At 31.0% G+C, this 17,877-nt stretch overlaps 1 protein-coding gene across 11 annotated transcripts in view; it reads right to left on the minus strand.

The window, feature by feature from the left end:
* The window catches only part of LOC134707111 (fibroblast growth factor receptor-like 1), a 49,973-nt gene that overhangs the window by 14,477 nt on the left and 17,619 nt on the right, over positions 1 to 17,877 (minus strand). For all 11 annotated transcript variants that reach the window (XM_063566631.1, XM_063566632.1, XM_063566635.1 and 8 more), the window contains 2 exons: positions 8,921 to 8,969; positions 4,534 to 4,695 (listed from right to left, as the gene is read on the minus strand). In XM_063566631.1, the coding sequence (XP_063422701.1) occupies positions 4,534 to 4,612 (79 nt within the window). In that variant the 5' untranslated portion in view covers positions 4,613 to 4,695; positions 8,921 to 8,969. The remainder of the gene's footprint in view (positions 1 to 4,533; positions 4,696 to 8,920; positions 8,970 to 17,877) is intronic.

Below are 17,877 nucleotides of genomic sequence, written 5' to 3' on the forward strand. Positions count from 1 at the left end.
TATAATCAGATTTTATAAATGAGTTTTCCAAGTTCAGTCGTTTAGAAAATTAAGTTATATGAAGACTGTTCATTGAATATCCATCTCCAATCCCACACAGATCCAAAATACCTACTAAAACAATTTAATACAGAATTGACTAACTAAGGATTTAACGAAAAATAAAAATTATGTTTATTAACCAAAAACAAACTTGTTTTAGGTGACACTCTCATGATTGATCAGTTAAACTAAGATTCTGAACAACTTGAAGGATTCATGATTATTTGTATGTTGTCTGAAGGATCAATCAGATTAATGAGATCTTTTCTCTTCAAAATCAATAAGACAGCAACCCAAAAACTCAAACTCATGTTTCCTGTATAATAACATTTCTCTTATTTGACATAGGTCACACAAAATAAACAACTGTATGCTGCCACCTCTAACAATATATAAACAAACAAAAACAAAGCAAACAAATAAACCTGCAACATCTTATTATATAAACATTAAATCAACACATCGAAGGTACCAAAAAGGGATTTCTTAGGCAAAAATTTCAACTTCAATGTGTGTTTTTCATTAAAATTCTACAATAAAATTGTTTTCATAACATAGTATGCATGTGCATGCAACTGTTGCATAAAATCAAACACATATGTTAAACTAGTGAAGAAATGTGCTGTTAAGAAATGCAATGTATGATAGTAGCTTTTCTTATCATGAAACAGATAAGTTGTAGAACCCAACTGTGACTAATTTAACAGAAGACATTTATCAAGGCTTTTACATGTACATCTGGCAACATTTAATGTGAGTTATATCAGTAATGCAGTGTTGATCTGCTCAGCAGGGCACTTTATACAACAGACTTTTTAAAGCTTTTAATGAATATTGCACAATGAAATTTTAATCTAAAAAACATGGTATGTTCACTTGTTTTGTCCTATTTAATGCTTAAATCTTGCGAGTAAAACCATGTGTATTCTTAGTTTTTAACAAGTTTTAGATACAAAGAAAAACTCTTAAATTTAGCTGTTATCCTTGACCCTTCTTCATACTTGAAATGATGTTTTTACCACTCATATTGAAGGTATGACATTTTCAAACATTGGGTGAGGAATGCATGTATGACATACAAGAGGGCAACACAAAGGAACAAAACTATTATATCAAATAAGGCAAAAAGGGGAAAGCTATCTACAAAACACAGAGTGGTTATATTCAAGGAGGCAATTACGACAAACTATCTATTAACTCCCAAAAAGAAGTTTTAGACTTAAAGAAGGCATGAATACATAAACCCAAACAACAAAACAAGACCATGTTATAACCCAAAAGAACAGAACTGTTAGATTTAATGAAGGCAAGCAACTGTGAGATTTAATGAAGGCAAGCTATCTGTAGTCACAAAGAACAGAACTGTGAGATTTAATAAAGGCAAGCTACCGTAAGACCCAAAGAAAAGAACTGTGAGATTTAATGGAGGCAAGCTATCTTAAGACCCAAATAAAAGAACTGTGACTTTAATGAAGGCAAGCTACATTTAGTCACAAAGAACAGAACTGAAAGTTTGCTACCTTTAGTCACAATGGACAGAACTATTTACCCCAAGGAAGGCTGTCTATGGTCGGGTTGTTGTCGCTTTGACACATTCCCCATTTACATTCTCAATTTTAAAGTATTCATAAACCCAAAGAACATATAACTATTTCTTCTTTATAAGACCCAAGGAAGACAAAATATTTATACACTCAAAGAATGGAACTATCTGACTCATGGAAGGTAAGGTATTTATAAACCCAAAGAACAAAACTAATCGATTAATATAAGAACAAACTATCAGATTCAAGGAATGATAGATTGATTGTGCCTTTGGTTATATAGTGGCAGCCAATTTATATTTAGGGAAAATGCTGGAGATGCATGAAAACAATAAATCTTCAGCATGAAAACTGGCAATCAAACACACTTGCCAGGTTGTGGTTCCAACTTGAAACCTTTTAAGTGTTGACAGGTAATCGTGATGCAGTAAAAGAACTACTAAGACCATTCCCCCACCTAGACCCATTAATTCATAGAGAGCAAGCTAATATATAAACCTAAAGAACAGAACTTTCAGAATCACACTGAAAAACAGATGGAAATCTAGATACACTTCTGGACTTTTCTAGATCAACACTAAAATAATCTAAATGAATGCAGACAAACTTCAATTCAACGATATATAAAAAAAAATATTGTTTACTCTTTTTATCCAAGATTTTTGGAACTATATGTCCTTGTTGTATTTGGTATTTACATAAGAACATGTTATTTCTTAATTTATAACAATTTTAAACCCTTGACTTTTGTGGGATGAAAGACATTTTATAAGGAAAAAATCTTGACGCATTTTCCCTCAGATTGATTCTATCTACTAAATATAATTTATTGTTAATCAACAGAGTCTGGCAACAGCTCTACTTATAACATTTCATAAAAAAAAAACTTTCAGTGCTTTTAAAACTAATAAAAGAGGATTCCCAGAGGGTGAATACATTAATGGGCAGGAAATAAAATACCAAAGAACACAGGAAAACTAATTTTGAATTTAGAAAGTCTGTTTCTCTCGAGTAATAATCAAATTTCCTAATTGATAAAATGCGTTTTACCCATTAGAATGAAAGGAATCTAATTCATTGAAGTATTTTTCAAACAAAATGTACAAGTTCATAAATCAGATCTCAACAATAGACTGTTCAAATGATAGAAAACCATGTTATTCTTACATATATAAGTGTCATTATAATCATATTTAGTAATTAGAAATAACATATAAATTTCAAAATGACTGGATCCACCATTCTCAAATTATCGCATAAAATCAACAAAAAATGTCATTTTCAAATCAATCAAGGGCCATAACCTTGTATTGGCAAAGCTAAAATCATCATTTTCATACTTGACCAATGCATTCAAATGGCATACAGTACCAGTTCCCTATCAATCAAAGATAACTTATTTAAGATAAAAACATAAATTTTCAATATATTGAACTTGACCCACATTTTATCATAAGGAATAACATTTTCAATTTTAAAGCCTTGATTGAAGTCAGATCTAAAGTTATTGCATGGAAATTACATAGACTTTTAAGTGTGTCTTTTTCCCATTTCAACTGTCAAAATAAGATTTTTATTTGAGAACCTACTAAATCTTGTAGACCTTCTTACATATCTTGCAAATAGGTTAGTTTTGCCAAGTTTATGAGTACTTTATGAGTTCTATTCAATCTTTGATCATCTTTACACATGCCAATAGGCAAACTGAACAGAAATCCTATTGCCCCCTTATCTTTCCTCACTAATATTATATCTACCTTAGAGTTACCTCAGAACAGATGCTGAGTTTCTTGTCTTTAGGAAGATAGATATTTCTACAACATTAACACTTGATCCATACTCAGTCATAATTTACATAAGTAATAAACAAACAACAGGGCTTGTACATTCCAATCATAAACAAGGAGGCAGACCTTGCAGATGTAGTACATTAATGGGTATAACATTCTGAAGGGCAGAGACCCTCTCATTGAAAAGCCTTGCAGATGTGAAACATTATTGGTTATAAAATTCCTGAGGGCATGGACCCTCTCAATGAAAACTCAATCAACAGCTGCACCCAAAACACGGGGGGGTCTCTTCCTATATAAAGGTATATACATATGTGCCGCTGGAATGGGTCCCTTTTTTGATCCGTCAAATATATCAATGGGGTGCAATTTTACCGAGGAAATATATCAATAGATAGTAATTGACCGATTGTGATATATGAATGGGTGATAAATATATGAATGGGTTATGATTTCGCTGTGAAATATATGTATAGGTAGGGATTTCACAATTATTCAATATATGAATGGGGGTGTTTTTAAAATCCCAGCTGCACACCTGTACCCAAAATCCCATGTTGAGACCCCCCGTGACCCAAAAAGCAGAAAAATTGAAGCAGTTTTTGATCACATTTGTTTCAATTTGTCTTTATCAAAAATTTATTGTTGAACTTGAGAACAAAGTACATGTATACCTCTTCAAGGCCATGGCACTACAAAAAGGGGCCATATTTAATTTGAAAGCACTTAAATACTACAAACACATACTGGTTTTTGTTGAAAAGATAACCCTTGGAACCACTTCCCTTTCAATAAAACTTAACAAACATGACAAAATTCTTTTAGTTTCTGTTAATCATTTGATTTTGAATAATTTATTAAAAATTGGTGTTTAATTTTTAACTAATACTTCTTATTTCTGTAACACTAAAATGTAATAAAAGCAATAACCTAATCCCAACATTTATATGATGAAGCACCTGAAAATAATATCATTGAAATGCCAAATCTTAATTTAGAACCTAGATAGTCATATGTTACAACACAAATCATATTCTGGCACCGAACCAATCATTAGGTTTTTTTTTACTTTGTCAGTTGCCATTAAAATTGGATATATATCTCACCTCATAAAAACAAAAAAGTTATAGGATTCACAGAAAGTATGTCTCACTTACGTTTTTGTGATAAAATTCCTGTCCAGCTAATTACTATCATCAAAGAAAACAAATATAGATCAGATAATTTCAGATCCATGTTGGAATGCCTGTATACTGGTATCCTGTTGATGTTAGAGCCGCCTATAGGACAACCATTTGTGTTCTATGGATTTATTGTACCTGAAAACATAAGTGAAAACAAGATATTTACAAATAGTTTGTTCCCTCTGAAAATAGCTTTTTTCTGTTGAAAATAATAGTGCTATAAATTCAAGTGTTTTTGTCCTAATTCCCTTTTTCTTATCATCATTTAGTTATTTATTCTGTAAGCTCTATCCATATTTTAACCTAATAAGAGTATAGTAAACTTTTTATATGCTAAATATATATCTTGGGGTTTTTTCCTGTTTTTTTCTGATAACTTTTAACAATATTGTTCTGAAGGTAGCCTGAGTGCCTGGATCCAACTACCAACCTTTGGTGGGAAAACAGACAATCCTAGTCATTTAAGATTGGAGTCAAGTTCACATGTACCATGCAGGACTAGAACTCATAACCTCAGTGTTTATTGGCTAGTGATTTATGATTGGAGTCAAGTACACCTGTCCCATGCAGGACTAGAACTTACACTCTCAGTGTTGATTGGCTAGTGATACAGTAGTTGGACTACTTAGACCACTAGTCCAACAAGGCTCCCCATGTCTTTTTGTGGGTTTTTTTTCTTTGTATGTACTGATTTTGTGTCATGAATGGATATCCCATGTCCTTTGTTTTTCTGTTACTTCTTGACCACAACAAAGCATGTTTTCGTTTCCATGGCGGTTAGATTTGGATATAAACTGTACATGTTGAAATTATTTTTTTAATAGCTGTTACTCGGTACCTTTTTTACAAACTTCATCGGTAATGTACAAAATTTACATGATAAGCATTGGACAATCCCACATCATTAAACATTTATTAGGTTCAATACCTGGCTAATTTCCAGGGTACAAAGTTATCTTTTTATGTACAGCCAAGCACAGACTTTATGGTATTTCAATATTTTCCCCAAGTCAGTAGTAATCAGATTGGCACTTCAAACTAGGAAGATAGCAATTAGAACACAGTTTTAGATTTCTAGGAAATGTGCCAGTACTATTTATGATATACATTTTCAGTGAAAAAAAATCTCCACAGCACAGCTTCCAACTCCCAACCATAGGTAGTTATTACTGTATATGGTGTCTGAGTTGTTCTAACTTATTGATCGTATTATTTGTTTAATTTCTTCGTGTAAAAGAAACTGTATTAGGTTTAACGATTTAAATCTCAAATTTATTTTGTATTATTATGGAATACGATGGCTAAAATTTATATATCCTCAAATAACACTGAAAAACTGTGTTAATATAAACTGTATACATGCATTTTCAAATTAAAAGTTCTGAAAATATAAACTTAATGAATAGATGCATGTAACCTTAAAATATTGTGTTAATCCTTTGAACATTTCATGAAACATTTATCCAACCCACACATATTTAGTTTCTGTACGTACAATTTATTGATAATTGCTTATCTTCAAGAGGAAAATATCAAATGGCCAATCCAATTAACAAGTTAGCAGCCAAGCAGATAAGGCAAATAGCCTCCTCAACAAATAAAAAAAAAAGCCTTTCAATTTTTCAGATTACCACTTTCCAGTAAATTAAATGGACCAAATCACAGACAGAATTATTTCAAAATTGTACAAATTTAAATCATCCTTAACTTAAATTTACCTCTTATCACATGATTTTTTAAATTTCCAAATGATCAAGAGTCGATTTTACAAAAAACAATTATAACTAAGATTGATCGTAACTATACTGAATTGTTCATGAAATTTTTATGTGAAATTGACTTAAAATGCTCAAATAATACTTGTAACATAATATATTATAATATTACAGGATAATTCACAGTTAAACACCATCTTTAATAAATTTAGGAAAAAAGCCATAAAAAAGTATCTGGATGCAGGCCTTGGATAGATAGGGTGTTTGGCAAAATAATAAGTGTGACAATTAATGCAATGTCAATGCTGGGAGTACAGTGGTGGATCCAGGGGAATGGTTTCAGGTGTTGATTCTGTTGACCCCCCTCTTTTTTGGGGCAATCAATGCATTTGAATGGGAACATATGGTTGGAACCCTCTCTTAATCCTGGGTTGGGTCTGCCCCCCCCCCTCCCCTTTCCCCCTTTTGAAAATGGCTCACTGGATCTGCCCCTGGAGTATTTTGCACAATGCAAATCATTTTTAACAAAGCTTGTTATTGTAAACTTCCAAATTTTCAATGTTTATTTCCTAAAAGTAGTATAGTGGTCAGTGCTCAGATCTGATTTGAAATTTACACTTACATGACTTAACATGCTAATGTGTCTGCAGTTAAATAAAAGAATTTGAATCTTGAATCTGAAATTTTAATGGATTAAACCCGACTAATTAAGCAAGTTAGAAATCCCTTAAGCTTTCAAAGTTACATAAAGTAAACAATAAAAGTATCCATGATTTGATTTTCATATTGAAGACAAAGACTGGCAGATGTACATTTCAGCTGCCAGGGGGTAATCTGTTCATGTCATCTTCTTATCATATACATGATCCACTGGACATAGGCCAAATAATGTGGTGTTTATGTATCTTTAATTAATTGTAACAAAAAGGTAAAACCATCAAAGAAAAAATAACTTGTCTTTCTTTCAATTATATTCTACTTAAGGGGGCTCGCGGGTCTAAATAAAAAAAAATATTTTAAATATAAGATTTTGCTATATTTTTCTATAAATGAACTTTATCTTATACTTAATAGAAAAATGAAATAAAAAAATGGGGTCACCGTTCATTTACACTCACAATCTGCCTTCAAAAGAAACATACATTTTTGTTAATGTCCTTTTTTTCTGTTGAACTAATAGGAGAAAAAGCGGTAGTATCGAAATAAAAAAAGGAACTAAATTACAGAAATCGTGTAAATTTTACACTTATTTAGTTTATGTACAGCTTCTTCAAAAACAACATTAAAAAATATAGGTCATCGATAAGTTAATAAAGATATAACGTAACAACTACTAATGTAATTCATAAAATTTGTAATGAAAAATAATTGTTTATTTTTTTCTGAAAATCTTTTACCCGAGAGCCTCCTTAACTTAGTTTCAGAGGCAGATCAAGCCATTTTCCAACAGGGGGTTCCAACATGTCCCAATTCAAATGCAATTATCGTCCAACCCCTGGAACACATATCCATTTTTTTTTTAATATCTTATTGTTTATTGAACCATGACAAACCAAGTTTATGTTAATATTCAAAAATTCAAAATTCTGCAAATTTATAGGAAAAAAACACGATGTCCTTGAGTTCGTCTATGAGTAAAATGGACATATTTACTCCCTGACCTTGGGTATTAGATAGTAATAAGTTTACATATCAATAAACACTGATAAAAATATGTTTTTTGAATTTATATCTTAACCAACCATGCTCTGTTATGAAAGATACATGTTTATATATCATGGTCTAATATGAGTTGCCATAGTGTTTATTTTGGCTTTAAAAATTGTACAGGAAAAATATGTCTATCTAAGAAGAACCCTGAAGATCTGATCAACAGGAAGTGCTTGTAGCTAATCATAGAAAAATATTCCTAATTTTGTTTATCAAATAATAATCAAACAAAAGTGCATTCACATGGTTAATGGTAGCCCATAAAACAAAATGTTTACTTAAAACTTGAAAAAAATAAAAAATTCAATCACACAGATATAAATGACGGAGAGGTCTCATATTACATCATAATCAGAAATATATTTTTTGTCTCCATTTTTCAATTTGTTAACTTTTGTCATTATACTGTTTTTTGTTAAATGTTATAACCTTAAAAAAGCCCTATAGGTTGCTTATTTTCTCTTCTGACCATTTGTTTAACATTTCATTATATTGACCTTCTATGAGTTTTGCTCATTGTTGAGTGTTGTAGTGACCTTCAGTTGCTTACATCCTTATTCCTGTTGTATTGGCATTCATACCACATCTCCTTACTTTTATAATTATCTTTAATCATTTGTTTATGGATAATTGTCTTCTAGACATTTATACCACATTTCCTATTTTTGTAATATCAAATAATCTTTGCTTGTTGGTAGATAGTTGTCTTATTAATATTTGTCTACCACATCTCCTTATTTTTGTAATAACCTTTGATGATCGAGTAGTTGTCTTGTATTGACATTCATACCACATTTCCTAATTTTTGTAATTATTGTTCATGGCTAGTTGTCTTTAATATTAACATTCATACCACATTTCCTAATTTTTGTATAAATGGGAGATAACTCTAGTTTAAAATTACAAACAGGTGACAAATTATCATAGATACTCACACAATTAAGATGAAATATTATCTTCCTGTGCAGCCATCTTCAAACGATTCTGTAAAGATAAATTTACAAATAAATAACAGATTAAGTGTCCAAAGTAAGGAAGTGTAATAAACTTTAATTTACAGACACACTTAAAGTCATTCTAAATTAGTCCCACTAGACATCAAAAGTAATCCTAACATTCATTCACAAATCTACTGCTCAGCTTACACACTTTCTTGATATCTTTCTCAAAAGCAGAGATAATATCAAAGCTAGTGTAGTACTAGTATAACTACTTCATACACACCATATATCATAATACATTCAACAGATAAGATGAAATATATATATATAATATATCTATAATACAGAATAAAGAATCAAAATGATACATATACAACAATGTATGTCATCGTCAAACCCTAGTGTTTCAACTTTATTTCATTTATATGACCACACTGTAAAACCAATTTTAACCTATGGATGTGAAGTCTGGGGTATGTTTTCTTTAAACTCAGCTGCATGTAAGAAAAATGATCAATATATATTAGAAAAAGTGTTTTCGAATGATACATCTGAAAAATCACATATCAAATTTATGAAATATGTTCTAGGTGTAAATAAGAAATCCAGTAATCTTGCTGTGACTTCTGAACTAGGGAGATACCCAATGTATTTTTATATTATATTAGCAATGTTGAAATATTATCATCGACTTAATTAAACTTTTACACCCTACACAATCTGGTTTCAGGCCACAGCACTCTTGTCAAACTGCACTTATCAATATCATTGACAAATGGTTGCAAGAAATGAATGATGGTAATTTAAATCTAGCAATTTTATTAGACTTTAAAAAAGCTTTTGATTTGGTAGATCATGATATTCTTTGTTTAAAGCTTGAAATTTATGGATTTAGTGAGGCTACTGTTAGTTTTTTTAAGTCATACCTCAATAACAGAAAACAGCAGGTAAACATTTGTAATGTTTATTCTGAACAACAAAATATAAAATTTGGTGTCCCCCAAGGTTCTATACTTGGTCCCCTATTGTTTGTACTATTTATAAACGACCTTCCCTTATGTATTGAAAATTGTGAAACAGACCTATATGCTGATGACACCACTCTTCATAAATCTGGGAAAAACATAGAAAACATACATGATGATGTTCAAGAAGATTTATACAGGGTTGAAGAGTGGTGTAAAATGAACAACATGTTCATTAATGCAAATAAAACAAAATGTTTGGTTACTGGAACAAAACAGAAACTATCAATTCAGACTTATCAACCAAACTTGATAATAAATTCAAAAGTTTTACAAAATTCTTCATGTGAAAAATTATTAGGTGTTAAAATTGACAACACACTTAACTGGAAAAATCAAATTGACCAAGTTTGTGCTAATATATCATCCAGAATATACCTTCTTTCTAAAATAAAGAAGTTTTTAGATATAAATGCAAGGAAAACATATTACAATGGGTATATTCTTCCCTTAATTGACTACTGCTGTATTATTTGGGGTGAATGTAAAAATGACGGGAAAACAAGAATTTTAAAACTCCAAAAAAGAGCAGCAAGATTAATTCTAGATGCAGATCCTTTATCCCCCTCAGTCCCCTTATTTAAAAAACTTGGGTGGATGACAGTTGACAATAGAATAAATTACCACAAATATTTACTTCTATATAAATGTATGCGTATGGAAGCACCAATGTACCTGGTTCAAAAGTTTAAACTGAAATCAGATAATAATCCTTACTCCTTAAGAGGTGTCACTCAAGGTAATCTGATAGTTCCTAAGCCAAAAGCTGAACTATTTAAGAAATCCTTTGCTTATTCTGGATCAGTATTATGGAATGGACTACCACACAAAATGCGTAAGGCTCAAAACACTTTTACTTTTAAGCAAAGTATCAAGAAGTACCTAACACAATCCTGATAAGAAATGTTTGCTACAATCATGACAATGCATTTGTAATGTATATTTTTATTTTCATTTGATTTTTTTTGACTACATGTATACTTCTTAAACAGCATTATATCTTATGTTAATAACAATACATTGAACTACATGACTGTAAATTAACTATGTGTAAATATCTGTTTTGATTGTATTGTAATTTGTATGTGAGGGCCTCAGGGAAGATTAGTTTATTGTAACTAACTGAGTATACCCTCTTTAAATAAAGAATTTATTATTATTATTATTATAATACTAAGAACATTTTATTATATGATGCATATGTATGTAGTAAAGAACTTCACAATAATAAAGTGAATACATGGTTTTCAAGTATAGACTGTATTTTAAAAAAGCTAGGCATACAAACATGTAATTTAAAAACCAGTATCTACTCTTTCACAAAATTTATCAAAGATAAGCTATATAAAAACTATCTCCATTTCTGGAAGGAAAATAGAAATAAAGTTTTACAATCAGATCAAGGTAAACTTACTACCTATTTTTCCTTTAAAACTCTATTTTGTTTTGAAAAATATTTGGATCTTAAAGATTTTAGATTAAGACAATCAATCTGTAAAATTAGAATAAGCGCTCATCCATTAAGGATTGAGACTGATAGATACGCCAAACTTTATGTGAATAGGACACTCAGAAAATGTTTACACTGTACTTTAAATAAAGTTGAAGATGAGATACACTTTGTAACTGAATGTCCACTATATATTGATAACAGAAATGATTTTTTTACTGAAATATCTCTAAATTGTAATAATTTTCAATCGTTAGACAATTTTTCAAAGTTTTTATGGCTATTTACACAAGAAAATTTAAATGTGTATAAATGTTTAGGAAAGTATTTATCTAAAAATCTAGAGATAAGGAGAAGTTCAAAAAAAATGAATACAAATTAGCCACAAATATACATATTTTGAGTGGTATATGATTTTAAATGGTATATTTTAAAGATCTAAAATGTATTGTCTGGTTCTGTCCTGGCCTTTTATAGCATTTTTTTAATAGTACTAAACAATGTTGTTTTCTTATATTATATGTCTCTAATTTATGTCTAATCGTATGTACTTGTATGTAATGTCATGAAAGCTCTTTATAGGGCCCTTTATTTGGAAATAAAATAGTCTTATTCTTATTCTTCTTCTTATACAGCTTTTACATGTAGGACATTTTCATTAAGTTGCTTGATTAACTAAATCAGATTAATCCACTCAACTATCCACAAATTTATAGTCACATAATCCAGATTTGGATTTTATAACAATCAGATCTTTGACTTTTACGTAATACTCCCAGGATGAGATGAAACAGATGACTAAAACAAGGGTGACATTAAACAAGATAAACAGTTCACTCCAAAAAATTGTGGAAGAAAATAAATTTCAGTAACACCATGATTTCATTAAACATAATTTGATATTCTGTGTGTATTATGCTTTATTCTAAATTAAGTTAAATTCCTGAAAGACCTTCCTCTCATTTACACTAAGTAAAACATGATATCTAGCTTCCCATTCAGATTGAAGTTTGATTATTTAATAGGAAAACAAAAGATATTGGGTATCTATCAATGACACAAAATCACTACATGCACAACAAAAAACTAGAGGCTCTAAAGAGCCTGTGTCGCTCACCTTGGTCTATGTGAATATTAAACAAAGGACACAGATGGATTCATGACAAAATTATGTTTTGGTGATGGTGATGTTTGTACATCTTACTTTACTGAACATTCTTGCTGCTTACAATTATCTCTATCTATAATGAACTTGGCCCAGAAGTTTCAGTGGAAAATGTTTGTAAAAATTTACAAATTTTATGAAAATTGTTAAAAATTTACTATAAAGGACAATAACTCCTAATCAGATCTATTGACCATTTCGGTCAAGTTGACTTTTTTGTAAATCTTACTTTGCTGAACATTAATGCTGTTTACAGTTTATCTCTATCTATAATAATATTCAAGATAATAACCAAAAACAGCAAAATTTCCTTAAAACTAATAATTCAGGGTCAGCAACCCAACAACGGGTTATCTGATTCATCTGGAAATTTCAGAGCAGATTAATCTTGACCTGATAAACAATTTTACACCATGTCAGATTTGCTCTAAATGATTTGGTTTTTGAGTTATAAGCCAAAAACTGCATTTTACCCCTATGTTCTATTTTTAGCCATGGCGGCCATCTTGGATGATTGCCCGGGTCAAAAAACACAAACTTTAAACTAGATACATCAATGATAATTGTGGCCAAGTTTGGATTAATTTGGCCTGGTAGTTTCAGAGGAGAAGATTTTTGTAAAAGATCATGGATATTTACGAAAAATGGTTAAAAATTGACTATAAAGGGCAATAACTCCTAAAGGGTTCATCTGACCATTTTGGTCTTGTTGACTTATTTGTAAATCTTACTTTGCTGAACATTATTGCTGTTTACAGTTTATCTCCATCTATAATAATATTCAAGATAATAACCAAAAACAGTAAAATTTCCTTAAAATTACCTATTTAGGGGCAGCAACCCAACAATGGGTTGTCTGATTCATCTGAAAATTTCAGGCCAGATAGATCTTGACCTGAGAAACAATTTTACCTCTTGTCAGATTTGCTCTAAATGCTTTGGTTTTTGAGTTATAAGCCAAAAACTGCATTTTACCCCTATGTTCTATTTTTAGCCATGGCGGCCATCTTGGATGGTTGGCTGGGTAAAAGAACACAAACTTTAAACTAGATACATCAATGATGATTGTGGCCAATTTTGGAATAATTTGGCCCGGTAGTCTCAGAGGAGAAGATTTTTGTAAAAGTTAACGCCGGACGACTGACGACGGACGACGACAGACGACGGAGGCCAAGTGATGGGAAAAGATAACTTGGCCCTTCGGGCCCAGTGAGCTAAAAACCAAAGTAACAGCACTTTTATTGCTGTTCTTCATCTCAAAGTCCCAGTAAGTCTACATGGCCCCTAAATAATTCATTTGAGAAAATCTGGCTACAGGCCTGAGCTACATTACCCTCAGGTGATATATTTTCCAACCTAACTACAGATCTGAGCTATAAACCTCAGGTGATATTTATTCCAACCTTAAATCAAACTAACTATAACAAATTATTTCATATCATACTGAATCATATGCACTCCAAGGAATTCCTTTATCATTCTAAACCTTCAAGCAATGATAAATAAAAACTTAGTCATGTAAACATTATTATGGGTAAAGGTTCTTCCATCAAAAACATGATGGTTTCTGTTATTTACTTCAATGTTAACATAAGAGATCAAACAGATAAGTTTCCATGGTAACGTATTGATGGTTAGGTTAAAGGTGTCGATTGAGTAACTAAAATAATATATATCTCCCCTCCAGACAGGCCAATCACAAAAAAAAAAAAGCTTTAAATCATTGTTTATTTCTGTTACACTGAACTATATTAAAATATTTTCATACCGACAGTAACCTAACATAATTGGCATATACACTTATGAAGTCCTGTCTCCCTGTGTTTTCTTATTACAAATACTGTGGATTCATTATTTTTCATTGGGTACATATTTTTCAGTCTTCAATATAAGCCCAAGAATTTGCATCAAAATGATGTTGAATAAAAAGTGAACTTATCTCCTGCACCACTTAGAAAACACAATATTTTTAAATTAAACTGTCACATCAATTATATTATGTTAGTTCACAGATGCCACATGCTTTCTTTCTCAATTTATAGGTGACAATTGCAAGAAGAGATTAAAATAAATACACAATACCAATCAAGAAATGTATCTTTTTCTTTCTTATAAATATGTGATTTTGATTTTTTTACAAAATTAAACTTTTTCAATAAATTGCAAGATTAAAATATTAAAAAAAAACATCATTAAAATTAATTGGGTTTTCAAATTAATCTTAAAAGTCAGGATAAACAACATCAAGAACATTTCCAAAAAAAAAAAAAAATAAACACCAAAAATTAAGAAAAAAGGGGGAGGGTCAACCCCACAAGTGCCTGTGCATTTTCCCTAAACTTTTAAAGTTTAACAATTTTGTGTTTTAAACATCTGTTTGTTGTAATAATATCAGTCGCCTTATCAGTATGAAATGACAGATTTATAGCACTACTTAACCATTTTATAATTGAGAGAAGATTTGAAATTTTCACTTTCTTGTGCATGGATGTTGGACTGTTTTAGAGAATTTTGTGGGTACATGTAAACCACAAAATTAAATATTCAACGAATAAGAAATTTTCCATAGAATTGTATGCAAACTTTGTCATAACCACGAAATTAACTATCCACGAACATGTAAGTTTTCACGATAATTGATACCAACCAAAATAAATGCATCCACAGATATCAATTATTGATGTTTTTACAACTTAAATGAAGCCAACAAGCCTCTCTGATTCCAGGATATACATTTGCTTGACTAAAATGCTATTTTTTTCCATTGAACTATCTTGAAGAGAAAAAAATCCGAAACATAATTTAGTGTTTTGCCTTTCTTTTGTATTATTTGATAAACAGTTGGTTGAGCACTAAAATTTCATATATCAATCAAGAATTTCTTAGAAAGGTATTAAAAAAAAGTTCACACAACTCAAATAACTTATGAACATATATATATAAGGATGAGTAGTTTCAAGGAAATCCCTTAAAAGAATATATGTGCAAATAATCAAAATAAGAGTGGAAATATTAATGGTTAAGCTAAGGAGGCAGCTAAGGCAGTCAGAACTTCACAACAGTAATATAACATATATGTGTTAGGCAGTGGACAAAAGCATCTGAATGTCAAAGAGCAGAATCAAGTCAACCAAACCTTGACATGAGTGGAACAAATAACCTGTATTTCAAAGGACAGAACAAAGTCAAACAAACCTTCACATGATCGAAACAGATAATCTGTGTATATCATATTTTACCTGTATGACAGAGGAGTGGACCAGGATACATTAATCTTTTATCATGTTTATATGGCAAACATTGCAAATTTAACTGTTTTGAATGTATGGCAAAGGAATGAACTAAGAAAAACAAACCTTTAGAGCAAGCATTGAAAATCTACCTGTATGGCAAAGGAATGAACCAAAATATCAAAACCTTCAAAGCAAACAGGAGTGGCAAAATTACTTGTAAGTTAAAGGACAGAACAACAGAGTTAACAGTATGTGAAAGGAAAGAACTAAGTCAACCAACCCTTCTCTCAAATGGAAAATTTAACTAGGGATCAATGAAATCTTCTCTTAAATGGAAGATTTACCTGTATGGCAGAGGAATGAATCGAAGGTATCCAAACCTTTCTGGCAAACATTGCAAAACTGTGTGGCAAAAAGTGAAACAATCTTGCATAGCAATCTTTGCAAGGTTACCTGTTTGGCAAAGTAGTGAACCACACTGGTAAATATCCAACTCATGACAAATGTACAATCAATCCAATCATGTACTAGATGTCCACAGAATAAAGGCCTATACTTCATTTATATTTATGCAACCGACTTCAGTGCATAGATTTTTGTATATCAATTCTCAACTTATTTTTTTTTTTTTTCAATTATCCCTTATTTTTATTTGCACTATCATACCAAGAAACTGCCATCTAAACATATATAAGATAAATCTGGAATTGACATGTAGTTTGCAGTATGCAAGTGTAGCTGTCAGGTTATATAATTCTATGTTAGAATTCATTATCTACATATATAATCTTTGTAACTTTTGTATTCATACTGACTTATGCATTTACTGACTTTTTTGTATTTTACTTAAACATGCTAAACAGTGAATATTTACTTCCAAAATATTTAACAACTGTCCTGCTTCAAAGATTTATTCCCCCTAAATAATTTGGATTTCTTGCTTATCTTAAACATGTGATCCCCTTTGCTCTTATTATTTATTTCAAGGTGTTTATCAATTCTCGACTGACAAAATAATGATTTATCAAGCATCCTCTTCATGGCTGATTTAACTTAAGTATTTGGTTACACTTGGAGTTAATGAGATTTACATTTAAATTACAATACTTTCACTAAACCTGCTAAAAGGGTTATTTCAGTAACAAAAATATTGAAAGTATTGTAATTTAATTGTAAATCTCATTAACTCCAAGTTTTCTAGAAAAGAATGCCTTTCCTAAAAATGGGTTCTCATTAAACCATTCCAGGCCCGTAGCCAGGAATTTCCAAAGAGGGGTTCGTTTGACTCACAAACTCGACTTTAACAGTCACAATTTGAACAGAACATCGACTTTATCAGTGCTTATTTGTTTTCAAGGGGGGTTCGTCCGAACCCCCTGAACTCCCCCTGGCTACAGGTATGCATTTTCTCTGAATCAAATGTTATAGAATCTGTGCAACAATACGTTAGTAATATTACTGACCATACATCTATGGCATGCCAAAAAAATCCATCTAGTGGTGGTCAACTTGTTATACATTTAGGGCATAGACCTATAACAATGTATGAAAGATCAAAGCAGATCCAGAAAAAACTATAAGGCTCAGAAAGTTAGCATTACATGATCTTTTAAAATAAATATCCTTCACTAGAAAAGAGACTAACTACACTTACCATGAAATTTTCTAAAATCAGTACTTCTGTTTAATCTAGAATGAACACTTTATCTTCAACTTTATATCAGACACAGGCAGCTTCAATATATTCAGCCATTGCAAAAAAGTGTTGACAACTGAAGTTTTTCAGAAAAAAATGTATATACTACGTGTGCTTGTCTTGTCAGAAAAAATCACTCAACCAGATGGTATATCTCTAGAATCCTTAGTCAATACGGCACCACATATCATAAATATACATACAAAATCTCAAAATTATTGCAGAGTCAGGTTTTGATACATACTGAGGAGGAAGATAACTTTGAATAACTTACATAATTTGACTCAAATGAAAGGATTACGGTACCCTGGATGAAGCATTATATACACCTGGCATGTAACCCTGCCACATCAGTACAATGCTGTTTGTGCCTGTCACAAGT

Source organism: Mytilus trossulus, chromosome 2 (assembly GCF_036588685.1).
Source record: "Mytilus trossulus isolate FHL-02 chromosome 2, PNRI_Mtr1.1.1.hap1, whole genome shotgun sequence".
Classification (NCBI taxonomy): domain Eukaryota; kingdom Metazoa; phylum Mollusca; class Bivalvia; order Mytilida; family Mytilidae; genus Mytilus; species Mytilus trossulus.